At 36.9% G+C, this 21,397-nt stretch overlaps 1 protein-coding gene across 2 annotated transcripts in view; it reads left to right on the top strand.

Annotated features, from left to right (window-relative positions):
- The window catches only part of EML6 (EMAP like 6), a 311,591-nt gene that overhangs the window by 213,862 nt on the left and 76,332 nt on the right, over positions 1 to 21,397 (top strand). For both annotated transcript variants that reach the window (XM_059942768.1, XM_059942770.1), the window contains exons 16-20: positions 5,478 to 5,571; positions 16,510 to 16,610; positions 17,887 to 18,089; positions 20,629 to 20,740; positions 21,012 to 21,139. In XM_059942768.1, the coding sequence (XP_059798751.1) occupies positions 5,478 to 5,571; positions 16,510 to 16,610; positions 17,887 to 18,089; positions 20,629 to 20,740; positions 21,012 to 21,139 (638 nt within the window). The remainder of the gene's footprint in view (positions 1 to 5,477; positions 5,572 to 16,509; positions 16,611 to 17,886; positions 18,090 to 20,628; positions 20,741 to 21,011; positions 21,140 to 21,397) is intronic.

Genomic DNA, 21,397 nt, shown 5'->3' with positions numbered 1-21,397 from the left:
CAATACTTTGGTTATTGAATTAGTAAAAATCAAAGCAAAATTGTTCATACTCTACACTGGCGGGCATGTGAGGTACATAAGGCATGAGTAGCAAGGAAGAGAGAATTACTTGGCTACCACCTGCCAGTTGAAGGCCCAGATAATGCACCTGATAAACGGTGAATGCAAAGTCCTAAACTTCCAGGAGTTTGATGTACATACAACTTTAATAAGTGTACCATGTATCCTTGATAAAGCAGTAAAATCTAAAATGAAACTATAATTTGAGTTCAAATAAGATTCTATTCCAAAGATGTGATTGGATTTCTGCTTTTTTTTTTTAATAGTTCTACCTGATGGCTGAACTGTGTTCTTTTCCTAAATTAACTTGCTAGCAGATACACATGTGTATACTTAATATAAAAATTATATTAATAAGTATGTTCTAGAAGAGTGGTAAGATACCCATTAAATAAAATAATAAAACCTAAATGTGTACTAAATTATGGAGACTTTCATATTCATATTGTCAGCAACGTTGCAAATTGACTCAATTATTCTAGGAGACAATTTGGCACTGTTTAACAAAAGCTATAATTCAAAATGACAAGTATGTGGACCATGTGTATTTCATACACATTTCTATGTATCAAGTTAAGAAAAAGAGTAGAACTCAAAATATCATCTACTCACTGACTTCACCTGAAATGTGTGTATGTGTATTAATGTGTAAACAGTGGCAGGAAATTTAGAATACTAGAAATAGAATTCAATAATCATCAGATTATTTTTTCTAGAGAATTGATTAAATTTTTGGTTTTTAAATTTAGGAAAATCAGAAGAGCCAACTCATGCTGAATACCTTTAGAGAAGAGATTAGAGGAATGTTGATCAAAAGCATTGATTATGAGGCAAGTTAGTAGCAATAAGCTGGGACCCAGTAACTTGATCTCTGCATTTCTGAGAGCTTATGTCTCTTCTGGGCTTAGTAGTTTTATAAAAGGAAGATCGAGAAATTAGCTGCACTTAGAAATCTTCCCCTCATAAGGCAGCCCCTAAATCATTGCCCGGGATAGAGAAACCAGGCACTCTGGAAGAGGCTGAGAAGCTGATTCTGTCACTGCCTCTAATTCCCATTTTGGGCAAATAAAGAAATGCCCAGATATAAAATATTTTCTGCATAAAAAGGATATTTCAGTTTTAACAATACATTCTCTATTCCCCAGATAATAGTCACTAAGAAAGAGCCCATTTATGCCGCAAATGTGGTATTTTTGCTTGTGGAAAATTATATTTTTGTCTCAGAGTTGAAATACGATGTTAATTTATAAATGGCAGAAAGGAAGCTAGGTGATAGTTTGAGAAAGCGCTAACATTAAGGACTATTCAGGAAGTAAGGAAGTATGTACTGTGTTTGATCCATCACCGTGTATGGTTACATGCAGATGAACTGTGGTCGATTGATCTTTGTGGTCTCTATGGCCCTACTGAAGGTGTGACCTGAAGCCTCTTTGATTTAATTTATATTGATAGTAGTACCTTGTGTCATAGTGATACAGCTTTAGTCTTAAACAGATGCCTGTACCACTTTATAGGCCAAGAATGAAGATCCAGAGAGTTTGGTTGTATGGCTGCGGTAAAAGTCAGACAGTGGCAGATCCAGAGTGAGGACCCAGGTCTCCTGGCTCTCAGTCCCGTGAGAAAGCCACCAGGCCTGGGGCCGTCAGCTGGTGGAAGCTGTGCCGGCTGTGCTCTCCCTCTCAGTCCTCCTGCCCTTTCCTGCCCCTGCCCTCCACCAGGGCTGGTGTGAACTTTTAGCATGAGAGTCGTACCTGGACCACTCATTGTGCCCCCCTACTTCCTCACTCCTTCTACCTGATGGCCAGTGCCTGCAGTTGCCTCCACCCCTACTCTCCAGTGTAAATGTGGTGTGGGCATGGTGGTGCATAGAGGCTGCCACGTGGAACAGCACCCTCGTGAAAAGAGACCCCTGTCCTAGAACAGCCCTGAGTCAAACACTTTCATGAGCAGAAGCATCTATCCCTTCTTTTTGGATACTTGCAGTAAAGTGAGGAGTTCAAGTCAAAATGCTGAGAGAGAAGATGATTTAGGTTTCCCAGTTTCACCATGTAAACAGGACACCTACATTGGTTATTACCTAGCTGGTGGCCCCATCTGTGTATCTCAGTGTATCTCCACACCCACCTGTCTCTTACACGTCAGCTCATCTTGGGGGGTGTTGTGGAGACCTACGGATAATAGAAAGAAATTAGAGAAAGAGATTGTCATGGAAATACAAAGCAGGCAAATGATGTGAAAACTAGACAGCAGATAAGCAGTTATACCTAGGAATTTAGATTAATCTATTCTTGCCACTCTTCCAAAGCAAACAAAAAAGATGACATTTTTAATCAAAAACATTTCTAACAACACAACCCATACCTCTAAATTATGTCAACTAGAAGGAATGAATTTATATTGTGTCACTTAATTGAGCAACTCGTTGTGGATTTATTATCACTGTCTAGGGAAAACGGAGCCGTCCTTGCTTCTGTACTTGCAGTCAGGAAAGTGCTTCCACATGAACAGAAAGCCAATTAGAAAGAGAAAGGTTCAGATATAAATATTTTCTAGCCTAAATATCATCCTCATATTTTTAAAAACCTTCATTGAATAATACCGATTTCCACAAGGGCACATCTAAGACTAGTGTGATTTCATTGTGTCAGTTCCAAAAACCTATGCATTTTTTATGAGCCCTGAATACAGGACCAACTTGTAATTGTCTGGGTAAAATATTTCTCTTTCTAATTTGCCCTTTACTGTTGACATTAAGCTCCTTAGAATTATTTCTGGACTATGTCACAAAATATCCATAATTAATACATACTGTGACTGGAAAGATTTGAAAGGACATTACCTAAACCCTAAAAATATGGTTGAAAATCAAAAACTCCGACTAAATGGTCAAGGAACAATGGATTTTCAGAGCTAAGATCAAGCCTCTGTGAGGGGAAACAAAAACTCAGAAAAATTTAAAGATAGCCAATTATATTTCCAAACTGTGTGGTATGTAGAAATTGCCCACACCTGCAGAATTCAAGAAAAAGTCACCATCCTAAAGAAGAGGTATGGTTGTTGAGGCACCTCTAGATTTGTTCTGCTGCTTCATTGCTACTCATAGTCACAAACTGGGGTAGAAAGGTGGTATAACTGTGAAGACAAGCTGATGGGGCCTTGCAGAAATTCCAATAAAAAGAAGCCAAAAAAAAAAAAAAAAATCAACTTACCCTGAGGACTTCTTCAAAAGACATAAAATGTAAAAAAAAAACCTATCATTTAAAATGTGTGGATGTTTGCATTCTAAGAAAGACATACTAATATAGCTACACAGGTTACAAAAGAAAACAAAATGTAGAATTAACAAATGCAAAAAAAAAAGAGACACTGAATATCTGTGCAGTGTTTTTGATTAAAATTTTTATATAACAGAATATTCCCATTCCCTCTGCACCATCCATAGGCATATTCCATTTTTATCTCCCTCATCCTCCTGATGTCACCAGTATCATCAGAATTCATTGAAAACCATCTCAGTACGAGGATCATGTTGGAAATGTGATACAAGTACTGTAAGTCTTAAATAAGAGTTTAGGATCTAAAAAGGGAGAGAGAACTCTCTAATAAAAAGAAAATCACCAAATACAGAGACATGCTAATATGGAAATATAACCAGACCACACCAAGAGGTACAGGAAAGGTAATGTTGCTGGTAAGGAATCGGAAGTCATCACCAGTCCCTTCTCCCAAATGCATGAAAAGAGACGGGGCACAGTTTAAAGCCTGGTAACATTTAAGCATAAGGACATATTGTGATTGAGAAGACACATTTGTTTATAGTACTCACCTGGTGGTGATTTAGGCCTTTGGCAAAGTGTTACTGTCTTCACCTACTGTAGTCTAGGAGCTTGAAAGGGTTAATGTAACTTTCAAATCCTTGCCTCATACTTGGTGGTAGTAGAGGATTGGGGAGGATTTGGTTGGTTAAGCCAGGCTCTTACTCTCCTTTTTCCTCCAGAAAAGGAGCAGACTACCGTTCCCAGTTGGTCGGGGGAGGGTCTGTGGAACAAGTAAGGGCACCCAAGGGTTGGGCATTAGTTAACCAGCATTTGGGGAGGGTCACCAGATATAGCAAATAAAAATACAGGAGGCCCAATTAAATTTGAATTTCAGATAAGCAACAAATAATTTCTTAGTACAAGTATGTTCCATGCAATATAATTGCATGCAATATAACATTGCAAGGGGCATACTTGTACTAAGAAATTATTCGTTGCTTATCTGAAATTCCAATTTGACTAGGCGCCTTTATTTTCCCTGGCAATCCTAATTTGGCATCTACCCCAGGGCTGTCTTTGAAAGTACCAGTTGAAACCCTGAGTGGGCTGTGGAGAAACGGTTTATCACATACTCACGTTTCTTTACCCTAAGGCCATTGGCTGTGTGTCACCAGAGAATACACCCTGCTAAACTGAGCCTTGGTGAGCTTGGCCACCCGTCTCCTAGCCCACTCCAGGCTAGGGAGGAACTGCTGACCTGAGATGCTTCTCCTGTGAAGCTTTGTGAGGAGGCAGCAAAGGAAGGACTTACTGACTGTACCTCTTCTTCTGTCTTGAAATGAGAAAGCAAATTAACTATTTTGATTTCAAATTCAATTACATATCATATATTTTTTTTTATTTTGGAAAACAACCTGTCTGAATTATAGTAATTATTGATAGTATTATAAATAATATTTACTACTAAGGGAAAATGTTCATCATATAACAAGTAAAAAAAATTAAGTAATAGTATGTTCACTATGATCCTGGTTTTGTCTTTTCAAAGCACGTTTAGGTAGAGAAACTAATAGGATGTATATCAAATGTAGGCCTAGAAATTTGGATGATTTTTAAATTTCCTTTGTCCGTATCTTCTAAATGTCCTACAACAAGCATATTACATTTGAAATAGGGAAACTAAGAAATTAAGATTTTTTTAAAATTATAAAATCATCTTTTGAAAGAATTTTCCAAGTTAGTTTCTATAATGCTCTTATCTTGGAGGGTTGAACAGAACCAGTTGTTTTTTTTTAGAGCGAAGTAGACTGAGTCACAAAGTTAAATGGCTCTTCTAGTAAATGTCATGAGATTTTTCTGACACAAAATAGACAAGGTTTTGGTGACTTACCTGAGAAGCTCCCCACAGCCCTGTGTCTCAGATTGGAATGTTGGGTCAGCGATTTAATTCAGCAACCAGTTATTATACATTGAGAACCTCCACTATTAGTAGTTACGCATTTCATTTAGTGAGGTCCCCTTAGTGTATTATTCTCCTAACGTATTTGAGGCTAAATAATATTCTTAAGATCAATTTCTTGTTCCTCTTTACAGTATATAAAATGTTGTGGTTTTTCATTGAGAAATGAGTCATTTGACATTTGTGTTGTTTTCATACAGCCGATGGAAAATGTCTGGTGTCGGTTGGTTTAGACGATTTTCACAGTATTGTATTTTGGGACTGGAAAAAGGGAGAAAAGATAGCCACCACCAGGTAAGAAGCTGCCGAGGTCTTAACGGCATCCTGCCAATGATCACACTGCAGTAAAAGTTAATAGTTTGCATTTTCTGGTAAGATTTCATCTTCAAACTCAGATGAAGTTCACATAGAAAGCTTTACACCTAAGTAAAAACATATTGTAATATTTCATGGTGACAAACCTGACATAGAGGAATTAATGTTTGTTTCAGGCAATTGGAAAATTCTGAAATCCTTTCCAGAGAGTTATTCATCACTTTGCTTTTAGTAATATATGCATTATCTATATCAAAGCTTCTTCCCAGCAGTAGGAAAGCAGCTTTCCTCAGACTTGTGCCTTGCCCCTTGTTTTTCCACTATCTTAGCATCTAGTGAAGGACTGTCAATGTCACTGGAGTCAGAAGTTAGTTCCACTTGTCATGAGGCTGCAGCATGCAGGAAAGGAGGCCCGGCGTGTGCACCTGCCACTCCCTTTCAAAGCAGGCAAATTGTTGCCCTAATCTCCCCATCTTATAAATAGACCTTCTAAGACCACCTGCTATTTATAGACCACCTGTCCTCCCTTGCCCCAGCCTCCCTCCCTGCTGAATCAGCCCTAAGTCTGAACACTGCTTTCCACTCCTGCTTACATTGATCTTAGCTGTCTGCCTGGCCATAGTCAGAGGTCAAAATAGTTGACCACCAAGGCCCAGCAATACAATTTGTTGCCCAAGGCATGTTATCAGTTTATCTCTCTACTGGTTCTTCCCTGCATAAACCAACTTCCTTTTTATCTGGCACCATAAAATCATTTTTAAATTAATGACTTTGAACCCCAATATTCACTTTTTAAATTGATGTTTTAAATTATATAGGAAAAAAGTGTTTTTTGGCAATTTGATTTAATGAATGAAGACCTATAGATTGCTGGAGACTCAGAGGAGGAGCAAATGGAGCCTTGAGGACTCCAGCTGACCGTCTTAGGAGAGAAAGAGGAGCTTTTCTGATGACTGCTATTGAGATGGAATTATTGGCAGCAAATGACAGCTCATAAATCTGCCTACCCAAGCGGTTTTTCTTTTGCTCTCTCTAGTATTCCTCATGGTTATATCACTCCCCGCTAATACTCAGATTCAGCTTCTAATCAGAAGTCCGCTTTCCTCCTAGATTAATGTACTGAATTTTACTCTAATATTTCTGATAACATATCATCTGCATTACAGATAATCTCAGGCAAAGCACACGTCTGCATTTCAGAAGCAACAGAAACACAGTTTTCCTGCTAGAAAACCCTCTGCAAATGTGGGTAGCTCACCTGTTATATATCGGAAACAGTAATAGAAATGGAAGAAAGAAATATTTATTAATATTTTAGAAGTATATATTTGATATGTTTGGTAGTGCTACTTCTATTTAATTAACACAAAGTGACTTAACACCATTATGTTAATAATACAGTTTATTTTTAGAATTGTTCCCAAGCCGTATGTCACATTCCCCTAACAGGACACCTGCAGAGTTGTCTTCAGAGACCAATTCTGCAATTGCAACATTCACCATTGCTCTATCCAAAGAGTATCAGAGATTGTTAAAGTTCTTTGGATGAATACTAGATTTTTAAATAATAAATAATATTTACACAATATTATCAATCATAAATATTCATGTAAATAAGTAACCAAACAAATTAAAATTCTATTTATGGCCTGAGATTAAGGTGCTTAAGTAGATAGAAACTTTAAAAACAGGGGCATGAAAGAAGTGACAAAGAAAAAGGAGTAATACTTTACCAGTGGGACCTTACTGTCTTCCAGGAGTCAGTGTAGCTCCTCCAAGGGTCTAATTTCCTCTCAGAAGATGGCTGATTCAGTGACACCCCTCACTCTGCACTTCTGTGTCTCAATCATGGCCTGCATCGCCACTAGCAAGGCTTAACAGCAAACCTGCTTCCCGCAGGTTGTGTGGTTCTGGCAGGTAAAGTTCTGCAGTAGCACCCGTCACTCAGGATGTGAGATTTCCCCATGGGGGGAGGGGCACAGTCAGTGGCTGTGATGGCATCACCGGCAGCACCGCTGCTGGCCCAAGGCTAACGTGGACCCCCTGCACTCAAAAGCCGCCCTTCAGTTGGGAACATGTTTAAGTGAACCTATGTTTTTATCAGCTCAGAGAAATTAGAGAAGTTTGGAATTGGCCCATAAAGATCTTATTACAAGATCTTGATGAGACTTGATCCAATCTCTTTGCAGTTTTTTTTGATCTTTGCTAATTTTCATGAATGACTTCAGTCCCCTCCATTACAAATGAATTTTTTAGTCTCTTTTTCCTTTTAAAGATTGTTCAGATTTTAGTCTAATATACAAGTAACCTATGTAATAACCAAGAGTAATCTCTTATGGGCAGTAGTGAAATAGCCTGATATCAGCATCAATCAGGGCAGAACAATGAGATAATTAATCAGGCACCTCTGTGTCCCTTTATTTAGATTTCCATCACACCAGTAACATGACTGGGGGGCAATGGCTAATTATTATTGACAAGCTTCATCTCAGAAGTTTGAACAGTGGGGATACTAAGCAAAAGGTACAGTTATCAAGGTGCATAACAAGATTACTTCAATGTTAATGAGAAATAGTTGTGCTACTAAAAAGCTTAGGGACAAAACATAGGCCCGCATGGAGCAGGTACATAGACCTTCAGAGTATGTATTAGCTCCACTGCTTGTTCTATTTTAGGTCCCTACCCTTACATACATTTAGTGAATATGATCAGGCCTCCTGCATACCAAATTGAGATCTTTCTCACTTTCCTTTTTTAATTTTTCCTGTTTTCAAAATAATACATGATTATTAAAAAGTTAGAAAGCACAGAAAATCACCAAAAAGAAAATGAAAATGATTCATAATTCCACTACCCAGACATAGCCATGGCTAACATTTTAGCATATGTTCTCTGGTATATATGCTGCTAATATTTTTATCCATTTTTATTCATATGTGGGGTATTATGCATACTGCTCTGTAACTTGCTTTTTTTTTTATTTTTCACTCACCAGTGTATCATTTTCCTTTCTTCTTCTCAATGTAACCTGGCTTATTCTATGTTATTCTATATTGTAAGCCATTTTAAATCTTTTTTAGAACTGGGGTATAAATCAAACATTCATTCAGTCTTCCACTTGTGGGCTACCTTCACAAAAAAGGAGAAAACCAAATCACATACACCGAGACTGGGCCTCTATGCAAATGAGAGGGTTTTGAATAGAAGATTGGGAAACCAACTCACGTCGTGTGCAGCTGCCTTTGGCTTCTAGAAGAGGAGCATTTCTTCCCTTTTCCCCTGTACTTGCTGATAGAGTTTAAAATGTAGCCCTATGTGGTGAATTACCTATGACTCAGGTGATAGGAATCGTCCTGTATTAGGGCAGCAGTATGGACTCTCCTACATTCTTATTCCATCAGGGTAGGACCTGAAACTCTTTTCATTTTGTTTTTCTTACACACACACACACAGTTGTAGGCAACTTCTCTACAAATTTAATAAGCGTCTAGAGGGAAAAATAACAGAGGTATTCAAAGAATGTTCTTTATTTAGGTGTTGACATTAACTAAACATTTACGTGCCATCACTAGTCAGTTTAGAATTTTAGCTACAAGAGAAACAACATTGGTGTTTTTATGACACCAAGAAATTAGGTGAAAACTAAAGTGTGCTCTCAAAAAAGACTTTTCCAACCATCTAATTGTTTGACCTTGTATAGACACTAGCAAACAAAACAATGCTCTTTTCTATGTAGGGGGTGTAATTTGTGATATCTGTTCTCAATTTTCATTTCAGTTTTCTCTAGCGTCTTCTCTCTAAAATTTATGTTATTGATTTAGGAGCTGTGGGGATTTTCCTCCAATCAAGAAATCTTTGGATGTTTAATGTTTCTTATGGTTATCTGGTTCACTTCTCCTCTTTATGTTAAGCACATTTTCTCTTCTCTTTTATCTAAACCTTTTTCTCACTGTCCTAATTGTTCCTGATACTTTCAGTGATATATCTTGGCCCTGGTGTCCAAGCTTCACTTTTGACTTTCAAAGAAACAAAGAAAGTTCAAAAATCAGTTTCTCCTCCTTTCCCTGCCTTTCACTGTAAGGCCTACATAATAGTTGTGGAGATGCTCTGTTCTTTCTTTACTTTTCTTTTAACTTTTTATTATGGAAATTTTAAACGTTACACACAAGCGGAGGAAATATCATAAAGAACTCCCTTATACCCATCACCCAGCTGCAACATCCTACAAATGATACAAAGCTCTTCCCCCTCCCCTCATTTTTTACTTTTACTTTCTTTTTTGCTATAAAATTTTAAAGAAAACTCAAGACATTGTGTCACTTGACCAGTATGTACTTCATTAGGCATTTCTAACTGAAAAGACTTATTTTTAAAAACCACCATTCCATTATCACAACTAACTAAAGCAACAGTAATTTCTTTCTTTAATTTATTACTCTATTTAAAATCAAACATATCTGACTGTTTCAAAAATGAGAGTTGGTTTGTTCAAATCTGCATCCAAACAGGGCCCATTTATTACGTTTGATTGTCATCTCCCTTAAGCCTCTTTTATTTTATAGCAGTCCCCCTCCCACCTTATTCTTGCCATGGATGCATTTGAGAAGCCGGGTCATTTGACCTATAGAATGTGTCACATTCTAAACTTGACTGGGTCTTCATGAAAGCATATCAAGCATTTCCCTGTATTTCCTATAAATGGTAGTTAGATCCATAGGCTTGATTAGATTCACATTCAGCTTTTTTTTCCTTAATACTAGTATTATTGATAAATCATATACCATACAATTCACCCATTTTAAAGTGTACAGTTCAATCACTTTGTAGTGTATACAGATGTCAACTTATAATGCTGTACAATTGAAACTTATATAATAAAAATAAATGAATAAAGTGCATAATTTGATGTTTTTTAGCATATTTACAGAGTTGTGCAATCATTAACACTATTTAATTTCAGAACACTTTCACCACCCCAAAAAGAAATCCCATACTCATTAGCACTAATCTACTTTCAGTCTCTCTGGATTTTTGTATTCTGGACATTTCGTATAAATGGAATCACGTGAGGTTCTTTGTGACTGGCTTCTTTCATGTAGCATAATATTGGGTGGGCCAAAATGTTCGTTCGGATTTTTCTGTAAGATGGCTCTAGTAGCACTTAGTTGTCTTTAACTTCATTCGAAGCAATTTTGTTAGATTGTATGTGACAGCTGTCATATCAGCGTGCATTTTAAAAGACTTATCAAAATTGGGAATTTTTGTGTAGCCATTTTAATATTGAAGATGGAAGAAAACAACATTTTTGGCACATTATGCTTTATTATTTCAAGAAAGGTAAAAACGGGACCGAAATGCAAAAAAAGATTTGTGCAGTGTATGGAGAAGGTGCTGTGACTGATCAAATGTGTCAAAAGTGGTTTGCGAAGTTTCGTGCTGGAGATTTCTCACTGGACATTGCTCCACGGTTGGGTAGACCAGTTGAAGTCGATAGCGATCAAATCGAGACATTAATTGAGAACAATCAACGTTATACCACGCAGGAGATAGCTGACATACTCAAAATATCCAAATCAAGTGTTGAAAACCATTTGCACCAGCTTGGTTTTGTGAATTGCTTTGATGTTTGGGTTCCACGTAAGTTAAGCGAAAAAAGCCTCCTTGACCATATTTCCTCATGCGAGTCTCTACCTAAACGTAATGAACACGTTCTGTTTTTTAAAACAAATTGTGACAGGTGATGAAAAGTGGATACTGTACAATAAGGTGGAATGGAAGAGATCGTGGGGCAAGCGAAATGAACCACCACCAACCGCACCAAAGGCCCGTCTTCATCCAAAGAAGGTGATGTTGTGTATATGGTGGGATTGGAAGGGAGTCCTCTACTATGAGCTCCTTCTGGAAAAGCAAACAATTAATTCCAACAAGTACTGCTCCCAATTAGACCAACTGAAAGCAGCACTCGACGAAAAGCATCCAGAATTAGTCAACAGAAAAACGCATAATCTTCCAAAAAGGATAACGCAAGACTGCATGTTTCTTTGATGACCAGGCAAAAACTGTTACAGTTTGGCTGGGAAGTTCTGATTTGTCCGCCGTATTCACAAGACACTGCACCTTCGGATTTCCATTTACTTAGATCTTTACAAAATTCTCTTAATGGAAAAAATTTCAAATCCCTGGAAGACTGTAAAAGACACCTGGAACAGTTCTTTGCTCAAAATGATAAAAAGTTTTGGGAAGATGGAATTATGAAGTTGCCTGAAAAATGGCAGAAGGTAGTGGAACAAAAGGGTGAATACATTGTTCAATAAAGTTCTTGGTGAAAATGAAGAATGTGTCTTTTATTTTTACTTAAAAACCGAAGGCACATTTTGGCCAACCCAATATTTGAAGGTTCATCTATGTCATAACAAGGATCAGTATTTCATTCCTTTTCATTGTGTGGATCCTACCACGCTTCATTTATGTGTTCATCAGTTGATGGATAGTTGGGTTGTTTCCTCCTTTTGGCTATTATGAATAATGCTGCTGTGAACATTTGTGTGCAAGGTTTTAAGTAAACATATGTTTAATTTCTCTTAGGTATATACCTAGGAGTAGAATTGCTGGGTCATATAGTAACTTAGTATTTAACATTTTGAGGCACTGCCAAAATACATTTCTAAGTGGGTGCGCTATTTTTCATTCCCACCAGCAAGGAATGAACATTCCAGTTTCTCCACATACTTGCCAACACCTATTATTGTCTGTCACTTCATTATAGCCATCCTTGTAGATATGAAGTGATATCTAATTAAGGTTTTGATTTTCATTTCCCCAATGGCTAATGATACTGAGCATCTTTTCATGTGTTTACTGGCCATTTGTATAACTTCTTTGTAGAAATGTCTATTTAGATATCAGTATTTTGCTCATTTTTAACAGGGTTATTTGTCTTTTTATTATTGAGTTATAAGGGTTTCTAAAAATTTATTCCGAATATAAGTCCCTTATCAGATATATGATTTGCAGATATTTTCTCCTAAGTTCAATTTTTTAGTCAAGAGTACCTGATATGTACTTCATGTTTCACTCTATCAGAAGAAACATAATCAGTGGCATACCAGATGGTGGGGGCAGTGGGAGTAGTACTTGACAGGTGCAAGCAATAGGGCTTCTATTATCTGTAGGAATTTTTTAAAGCATAAGAAGATCAACTAAAAGCCAATCTGCTTTTTATTACTCTCCTGAGCCAGCAATTCTAAACAATGTCAGGGATGGAATTCCTCTTTCTCAGGAATTCCAGTCCACCCCATGGTGTGCCACTGCCCCAAATGTCTGGTTCTCCTACTCTTAGTAATACTCAGCTCCATTGTGGGTTCTGGTACTATCAGCCTCATCCTTCCATTGAAAGCTTCCCATCAATGTATTAACTAATGGTTGTAGCATCCATTTACAACTGTGGGCTAAATTGATTATTTAATTAGGGATTGAAAATGATAATTTTCTAATTCTATTATTTATTCTTCGTATTAGCTAGAATTCTTCTATAAATAAGAGTTTTCTCTCATGAACCACTTGGTTTCTCTGAAATACAATTCACACAGGAAGTAGTCCTTTAAATATTAAGGGCTAATAATATTTGTTGTCTATAACTTGCAGATATTTCCCCTAGTCTGTCATTTGTCTTTTGAGTTTGATATGATGTTTTTCATTATGCAAAGGCTTTTATTTTTATGTGGTCAAATTTATCAGTCTTTACCACTTCAAGATTTTGAGACTGATTAAGGAAAGTGTTCCCTGTCCTCTGGTTAAAAGGAAATTACTTGTGATTTCTTCTAATCTGCTGTGGCTTCATCTTTACATTTAGATATCTAAACCATTTGGAATTTATCCCAGTATCTCGTATGAGGAACAGATTCAATTTTTTCCTTTCTCTATATGGCTATCAAGGTGTTCCAAACACCATTTTCCTTTTCCCTTTTATATAGACTATTTTTTAGAACAGGTTTAAGTTCACAGCAAAATTGAGCAGAAAATACAGAGTTTCTGTATACCCACTCTCCCAGCCACCTTCAAATCCCCACCTGGCACCAGAGTGGTATATTTGTTATAATAGATGAAGCTACATTGACACATCATTATCACCCAAAGTCCACAGTTTACATTAGGGTTCATTCTTAGTGTTGCACATTCAATGCGTTTTGACAAGTGTATAATGACATGTATCCACCATTATAGTTTCATGCAGAATAGTTTCACTATTCACTGCCCTAAAAACCCTTTGTGTTCTGGCTGTTTGTCCCTTCCTCCCCTCTGTCCTGGAAACCACTAATCTTTTTACTGTCTCCATAGTTCTGCCTTTTCCAGAATGTCATTTAGTTGGAATTATACAGCATGTAGCCTTTTCAGATTGTCTTCCTTCACTTAGTAATATCCATTTAAAGTTCCTCCATGTCTCTTCATGGCTTGATAGCTCATTTCTTTTTAGCACTGAATAATACTCCGTTGTCTGGATGTACTAGTTTTTTTAATCCATTCACCTACTGAAGAACATCTTGGTTGCTTCCAAGTTTTGGCAGTTATGATTAAAGCTGCTGTAAGCATCTATGTGCAGGTTTTTGTGTGGATGTAAGTTTTCAACTCCTTTGGATAAATACCAAGGAACATGATTGCTGGATCTTATGGTAAGAACATGTTTAGTTTTGTTAGAAACTGCCATAATGTCTTCCAAAGTAGCTGTACTATCTTGCATTCCCACCAGCAATGAATGAGAATTCCGGTTGCTCCACATCCTTGCCAGCATTTGGTAACATACACGATTTATTTTAAGTATTAATTTTTCCCCCATTGATTTGAGACCTGTCTTTATTACCTACTACATTTAAATATTGGATCTCTTTCTAGATTTTCTATTTTGCCATTGGTTTGTCAGTCACTTTGTGCACCAATACCACACTGTTTTAATCACGAAGGCTTTATAAATTGTTTTAATATCTAGGAGAGCTACTCTTCCCACTTTGCTTTTCTTTTTCAGACTTTTCCTGGCCATTACTGCTGTTTTATTCTTCCATAAGAACTTTAAAATCAAGGTGTCTAACTCCAAATTAAAGAACAGACACTAAATGCTCTTTTTTATTGGAATCAAGTTGAATTTATAAGCAAAGCTAGGAGAATTAACATCTTTATGATTGAGTTTTCAAACCCAAGAACATGGAATGTGTTTCCATTTTTTTAAGTCTACTTTTCTATCTTACAAATATGGGGTGTTTTGTGGTTGTTGTACTCATTTGCATATAGTGCACAGTTCTTGTTAAATTTATGCCTTGATATTTTTATTGTTTATAAATAGAGTCCTTTCTTCCAGTATATTTTTCAACTGGATATTATATATATTAAGGTTATTGATTCTGTATTTAATTTTATATACTGCAACTTTCCTAAATTATCTTATTTGTAGTTATTTTTATGTTATTTTCTTTTGAATTTTTTAGACATATAATTATTATCATTTGCAAAAAGAAATCGTTTTACCTCTTCCATTCCAGCTCCTGTGCCTTTAATTTTTTTAGACCTTGTCTAATTGCATTAGGTAATATGTTCAGTACAATGTTAAATGGTAGTGGTGATAGTCTTGTTCCTGACTTTATTGGGAATAACATTAAGTAAGAATCTGACTTTCGAGTTCACACACACACACACACAAACACACCATGAATAAGGTACTGTTCCAGCACATTCTGTTTTTAAAAAAAGGATAATGGCACACAGCATCTGAAGAGCCAGTCTGTGTATAATTGGTCTTGAATGAATTTGTGTTTCTCAATGAGAGTCAAGAACTGCAGGGAAATATAAAAGTCTAAGAAATAACTCTAAAACATCCATTAATCCCTACTTTATTGAGTGTTAGTTGAGTACTTTTTTAATCACAAGTGACTGTTAGATTTTTTTTGTGAAATGCCCTTTTGGCATCTGTGAAAATAACATAATTTTTCTCATGTATTAATATGATGTATTATTTGATTCCTTAATAATTAACCACCCTTGCATTTGGTCATAATGTACTGTTTTTTAAATATGTTGTTGGATTCTCCTTGCTAGTATTTTATTTAAGATTTTTGTATCTGTATTCATAAGAGAGACTAGTCAGTCATGTTCTTTATGTTAATTGCTTTTCTTTTACATAATGAAAGTTAGGTCCTAGTATACGAGAGAAGACCATCAAATAGTCCATTAAGACCAGTAAATCCTTAGATTCTAATGTGATTACTTTATACTCTAAACCAGAAATTTCCCTGGCACTGTAGAATGCTGGTCTACAGCTCCAGCCTACAGTCAGTCCTCACTTTTATATTTGTCCTTCTGCCTCTTGGGTTATAAACTTACATTTCTGAATGCACAGCATCCTTGAGTGCCTTAAATCGATAGACGACAGCCTTTCTCTCTCCATGGATGTGAGCCAGGGGCTTTGGCTTCTTGTGAATACATTTCTAGCTGAAACTGTTTAACCCAAAGTTATGCCTTCCCCAGCAAGAATATTACATTTGAAGCTTCTCATTAATACTTTTACAGTATCTTCTCCCTCCTCTTATACAAGACCTCTGTATCCCAAGAATTACAATTCTATAGTTGTGGCATTAATTTTATCTTATGGAGACATTCTGATCCATTTAAAATATTTCATTCATTTGTTTAAAGCATAATTAAGTAGATTTTGGTAGCAATGGTAGGGTAAGAAGAAAGGGCTCAAACATGCGAAGAAAAACCAAAACTCATTATTTTAGTGTAGACCCCATGTGTATTTTAAATCGTCTTCTAATTTACTTGTCCTATTAGATGTGCTTAGTGAAAGTTAGACTAAATGCATGCTTTTAATAAAACTCTCTAGCAGTGCTGTCATGAAACTGGAATTTTTCCCCTATTTGTCTCTTACAGAGGACATAAAGATAAGATATTTGTGGTAAAGTGTAACCCACACCATGTTGACAGACTGGTTACGGTTGGGATCAAGCACATCAAATTCTGGCAACAAGCAGGTACTATTGTTAGGGTTTATCCTTTATGTGGTTGAAAGTTTTACTCCAGCTGGGAAAAAAAAAAACAACCAACACCACTACCTAGCGTATCTCTGCAATCTAAAATTAAAGTATGCCTAAAAGACGTTTGCTCCCAAATAATGTTTGAGCTGTGAAGCTTAGAACACTCTATATGATGCCGTGTATATTCATCAATATCTAGAAAGCTTTGGGAAATGTTCTGCTGTGAAAATAATTATTTTTATATTCAGTCATCAGTCCTGAAAGCAGTGATTATGTTGGACTACTGAGGAGGAAATAATCACTTTAGTTGGGTGAATACAATTTTCAATATTTTGAGGGTTCTTTTATTAGTTTATAACTGCATTTAGCACATGAATTAAATATGACACACAGTACACACAGTAAGTGGTCAAAATAAATACTTGTGGTTTATAATGCTGATAATAAGGACGAGTAAATAAGCAGGACGAAACATGGAAGGATATCTTGTTTTTCTCACTAATAGGTCAGACCTTTCATTGGGACTGTTTCTGAATTCTTAGTATCAACTTTGGTACCAAGCCCAATCTTTTACTGGGCAAAACATAAATAAGCTACTGTTCCAATGCCTTCTGCTTTTGAAGAAAGGGTCATGGCACCCACCATGTCTGGAGAGCCAGCCTGCCTATAATTGTCTGGAATGAGTCTGGGTTTCTCAGTGCTAATAAGAAAGTACAGGGAAATGTGAACATTTAAGGAACAAATCTGATGTACTTCTCCTACACAGTGATTCATTTTTCTCACCCCAAAGTCACTGTGATGAAAATTGAGGCAAAACATACATAAAACATGTTTACATTTTACATTACAGCCACTGCTGTTTTCACTCGCTTTGGTCAGCATTCAGGAAGACTTGCCTGGCTCTCCAGGGCACTCAGTCACCCCTTCCTCTGGCTGGCACAGAACTTGCGCTGAACCTTGGTTAGAGATGTATATCACGTTCTCTCCCCGACCAGACCTTAAGTTCCTTGAAGGCAGGAACTCTTCCCCGTTATACCCCAGTGTCAACCACTGTGCCCGCCACAAAGTAGGGATTCAACAAGCGCTGAATTAATGCGTGAAGGAGAAAACCTTTTATAATGTTTTTGTTATGATGTTTTCTGCCATTTTAATACATCTTTATGTAGACACATAATGTAGACACACTGGGTTTTTCACTGAAGATAGTCATTCTAAATGTCCATAGAAGGTGTCAATTTTTCAAAAAGTAATAAATACTCTTGGTCTACTCCAGGTGGGGGCTTCACCTCTAAAAGAGGAATTTTTGGAAGTGTTGGAAAGTTAGAAACAATGATGTGCGTTTCTTATGGACAAATGGAAGATCTGGTGTTCTCAGGAGCAGCTACTGGAGATATTTTTATTTGGAAGGATGTTCTCCTACTAAAGACAGTGAAAGCTCATGACGGGCCCGTGTTTGCTATGTATGCATTGGATAAGGTATAGTCTATTTTCCTCATTAGCTTTCTAAAAGTTTAAGTTAGGCTTAGGAAGGTCCACACCAACAGGATGCCTGTGTGTAAAAACAGTACCCTTTGAATTAGGAAGTAGTTGTCATGAATGGAGAGGAGCACAAATGGTCTTTAAATTTCTCTTTTGTTTATAATTATTTCTTTATGTGCAACTTCTCTCTTCTGTTTTTGCACTTTTTCTTCCTGGCTGTCACTCCTAAGAACTCCTTAAGAAGTGTTGGGATAAATGCAGACACGCAGTAGCAAGAGAGTCCTGAGAAATATTTCAACATAGTCTTCCACCTCGGTGGCACAATGAGCAGAGACCTGGAAGTGCCTGGTGTTTGGATTATTGTCCCTCCCATCAGTATGACCTGAAGTTATGTTGATAACGAGCTTGTTCCTGTGTAGACAGGCTCAGTTTTAACAAGCGTGTCAGAGCGAAGTCTTTTCACTGGCTGTGTTAGTCAGGGTCCTCTAGAGAAACCGAACCAGTAGGATGTAGATATAGACAGAGATATACACATACATATACATATACAAAAAGGAGATTTATTATAAGGAGTTGTCTCATGGAATTATGGAGGCTGAGAAGTCCCACTTAAGCCATCTGCAAGCTGGAGACCCAGAAAAACCGATGGTGTAATTCACTTCAAGTCCAAAGACCTGAGAATCAGGGGAGCCAATGGTGTAAATCCCAGTCTGAGGGTGGGAAAAGATAAGAGGTCCCAGCTCAATCAGTGAGACAGGAAAAAGGAGGGTGATTTTGTCCTTCCTCTACCTTTTGTTCTATTCAAGCTCTCAATGAATTTGATGATGTCCGTCTACATTGGGGAAGGCAGTTTACTGAATCCAGCGATTCAAATACTGACCTTATCGAGAAACACCCTCACAGACACACACAGGAATCATATTTAATCTGGGCACCCTGTGGCCAGTTAGTTGACACATAAAATTAACCATCACACCAGCTGTATTTCTACTCAAGCTCATCTTTGTCCTGATCTGTCCCCTGCCTTGCAGTGTTGTTGTTTTAAATAAAGATCACACTTGGGAATTCCCCAGTAGTCCAGCGGTTAGGACTCGGTGCTTCCACTGCAGGGGGCACGGTTCGATCCCTGGTTGGGGAACTAAGATCCTGCATGCCTCGAGGCATGGCAAAAAAAATAAAAATAAATAGATCACACTTACCTTCAGTGCCCTTAAAACACTTTCTTCGATCAATTTGCCAGAAAATATCAATTTTTTGTTCACTGCTAGTTTGCTGATGGTACCAGTTTATGTGTGCTCTCTGACCTCTAAACAGTCTAAGCCACCTAATACACCTTATTGAGCCAAGCCTCATTTTGCATTTACCTGTTCCCAGGTAAGTATGCTGATCCCGCTATGGAAGTAGGTTCTTGTTAGATGTGCAACTACAATGGTTGTTTTAGTGGTTAAGATGTTTTTCACTAGCAAATTTGTTTTTGATTAAACTTCAAGTTTTAGAAAAGATTAAAGCAGAATGCAAAGTTTTTTGTAGACTCAGAAGTTGATGTGATATAACTTGTTTAAACTCTTTTATTGCTTGGTAACTTAAGCTGAAAAATCATGGGAAACGGCAGGGATATCACATTATAATATACTGCATTTAAATTTAATTTGGAGAGTGAATGTCCCCAGGTTCACAATCTATAATAAGGATAAATAAGGATATTTAATGTAATAAACTTCCACAATATTAATTCCTTGTAAACTTCATTGAAATGAAGTACATTAGAAGTTTCTGAGAAAACAGAATGAATTACTCAGTATTTTTCTTTAAAAAAAAAAACAAAACAACTTTTTAAAGAACAGTTTGTATATATAAGTTGCCAAAAAGGAAAACTAATAAAGCCAAGAAATCATAAGCTTAGAACAAGAGTAAAAATCATCATCTAGCAAAAAATACCCAATATGTTAAGCTTTTTCCTTTCCAGGTTTTGTAAAAATTAATCTGGATTTTAATTATTGTGGAAATTGTTGTGTATTGAACAAAATAGCAGGATAGTTTTGTTATATGAAATACCTAAGTTACTCTTAGTAATAAATAATGATGTTTTTCCTGGAAGTAAATATTTTAAAATATTTAACAGTCATTTTTAATTGTGATGTTAATTCCAATTCATTCAGCAGGAGTATATGAGATTCCAGAAACTCTGCCAGGCTTTGAGGTTGGTCCTGTTCTGTAAGAATCCACATTCCAGTCAGGGGACTGGGCACAGAAATGACCGTCCATGATTCAGGGTGCCAAATTCCAACCAATGGTCTGAAGAAAGTGAAATGGACACACAATGAGAAAGTGTTTAATCCTGCTAGAGAAATAGGGGAGAGATGCTTCCAGAAAATATTATATTAATATTATGTTTTCATTCAGATTTTTCAGCCTCCTATACTTAGGAAGAAAACACAAACAAAGCTTCTTTACCCAAGGGGAAATCCTTTTGAGGCTGGGTGGGTACCTTGTCATTTTGATGTGTATATAATTCTTCTGATGTGTGCCTTCACAGGGTTTTGTAACAGGTGGAAAGGATGGAATTGTGGAACTCTGGGATGATATGTTTGAAAGATGCTTGAAGACTTATGCCATTAAAAGAGCAGCATTGTCAACCAGCTCAAAAGGTGCCACTCCTGAGTATGCAGTAGAAATCTTTCTGTTCATAGAGATGGAAAAGATAGTACTAAGTTCTTGGAAAACCATTACCAAATCAACTGTCTTTTTTTCTTCCACATTCAGAGCCCTTGGCTCCTGGTAGAAATATCAAGGATAATTGCCTAGTACCTAGTACTTTGGAACTATAAAAACAGAATTTATATAATCATTACAATCGTTTTATTTTTTATTATATTAAATACAACATTTGCAGTATTAAATGCAATTTTTCCTCCTCAGGCTTGCTTTTGGAAGATAACCCTTCAGTTCGTGCCATCACTTTGGGACATGGACATATCCTGGTGGGAACGAAAAATGGAGAGATCCTGGAAATTGATAAGAACGGCCCAATGACACTGCTCATTCAGGTACTGTGTTTGCACACATCCTAAACCACAATTCACACCAGAGCTGGAACCAGGGTGAGGCAATGGGGGTCACTTAGGGTGCAAAATTTAAGGAGACACTCACTTTCAGGGTCTGGCAAATGCTGTATTAGTCATCTATTGCTGTATAACAAATTGTCACAAACTTAGCAGCTTAAAACAAAAACATTCCTTATCTTATGGTTTCTGTAGGTCAGGAGTCTGAACACAGTTTAACTGGGTCCTCTGTTTAAGGTTTTG

Source organism: Balaenoptera ricei, chromosome 13 (genome assembly GCF_028023285.1).
Source record: "Balaenoptera ricei isolate mBalRic1 chromosome 13, mBalRic1.hap2, whole genome shotgun sequence".
Lineage (NCBI taxonomy): Eukaryota > Metazoa > Chordata > Mammalia > Artiodactyla > Balaenopteridae > Balaenoptera > Balaenoptera ricei.
The sequence above is the reverse complement of the archived record's forward strand: the minus strand, read 5'-3'. Positions and strand labels throughout refer to the sequence as shown.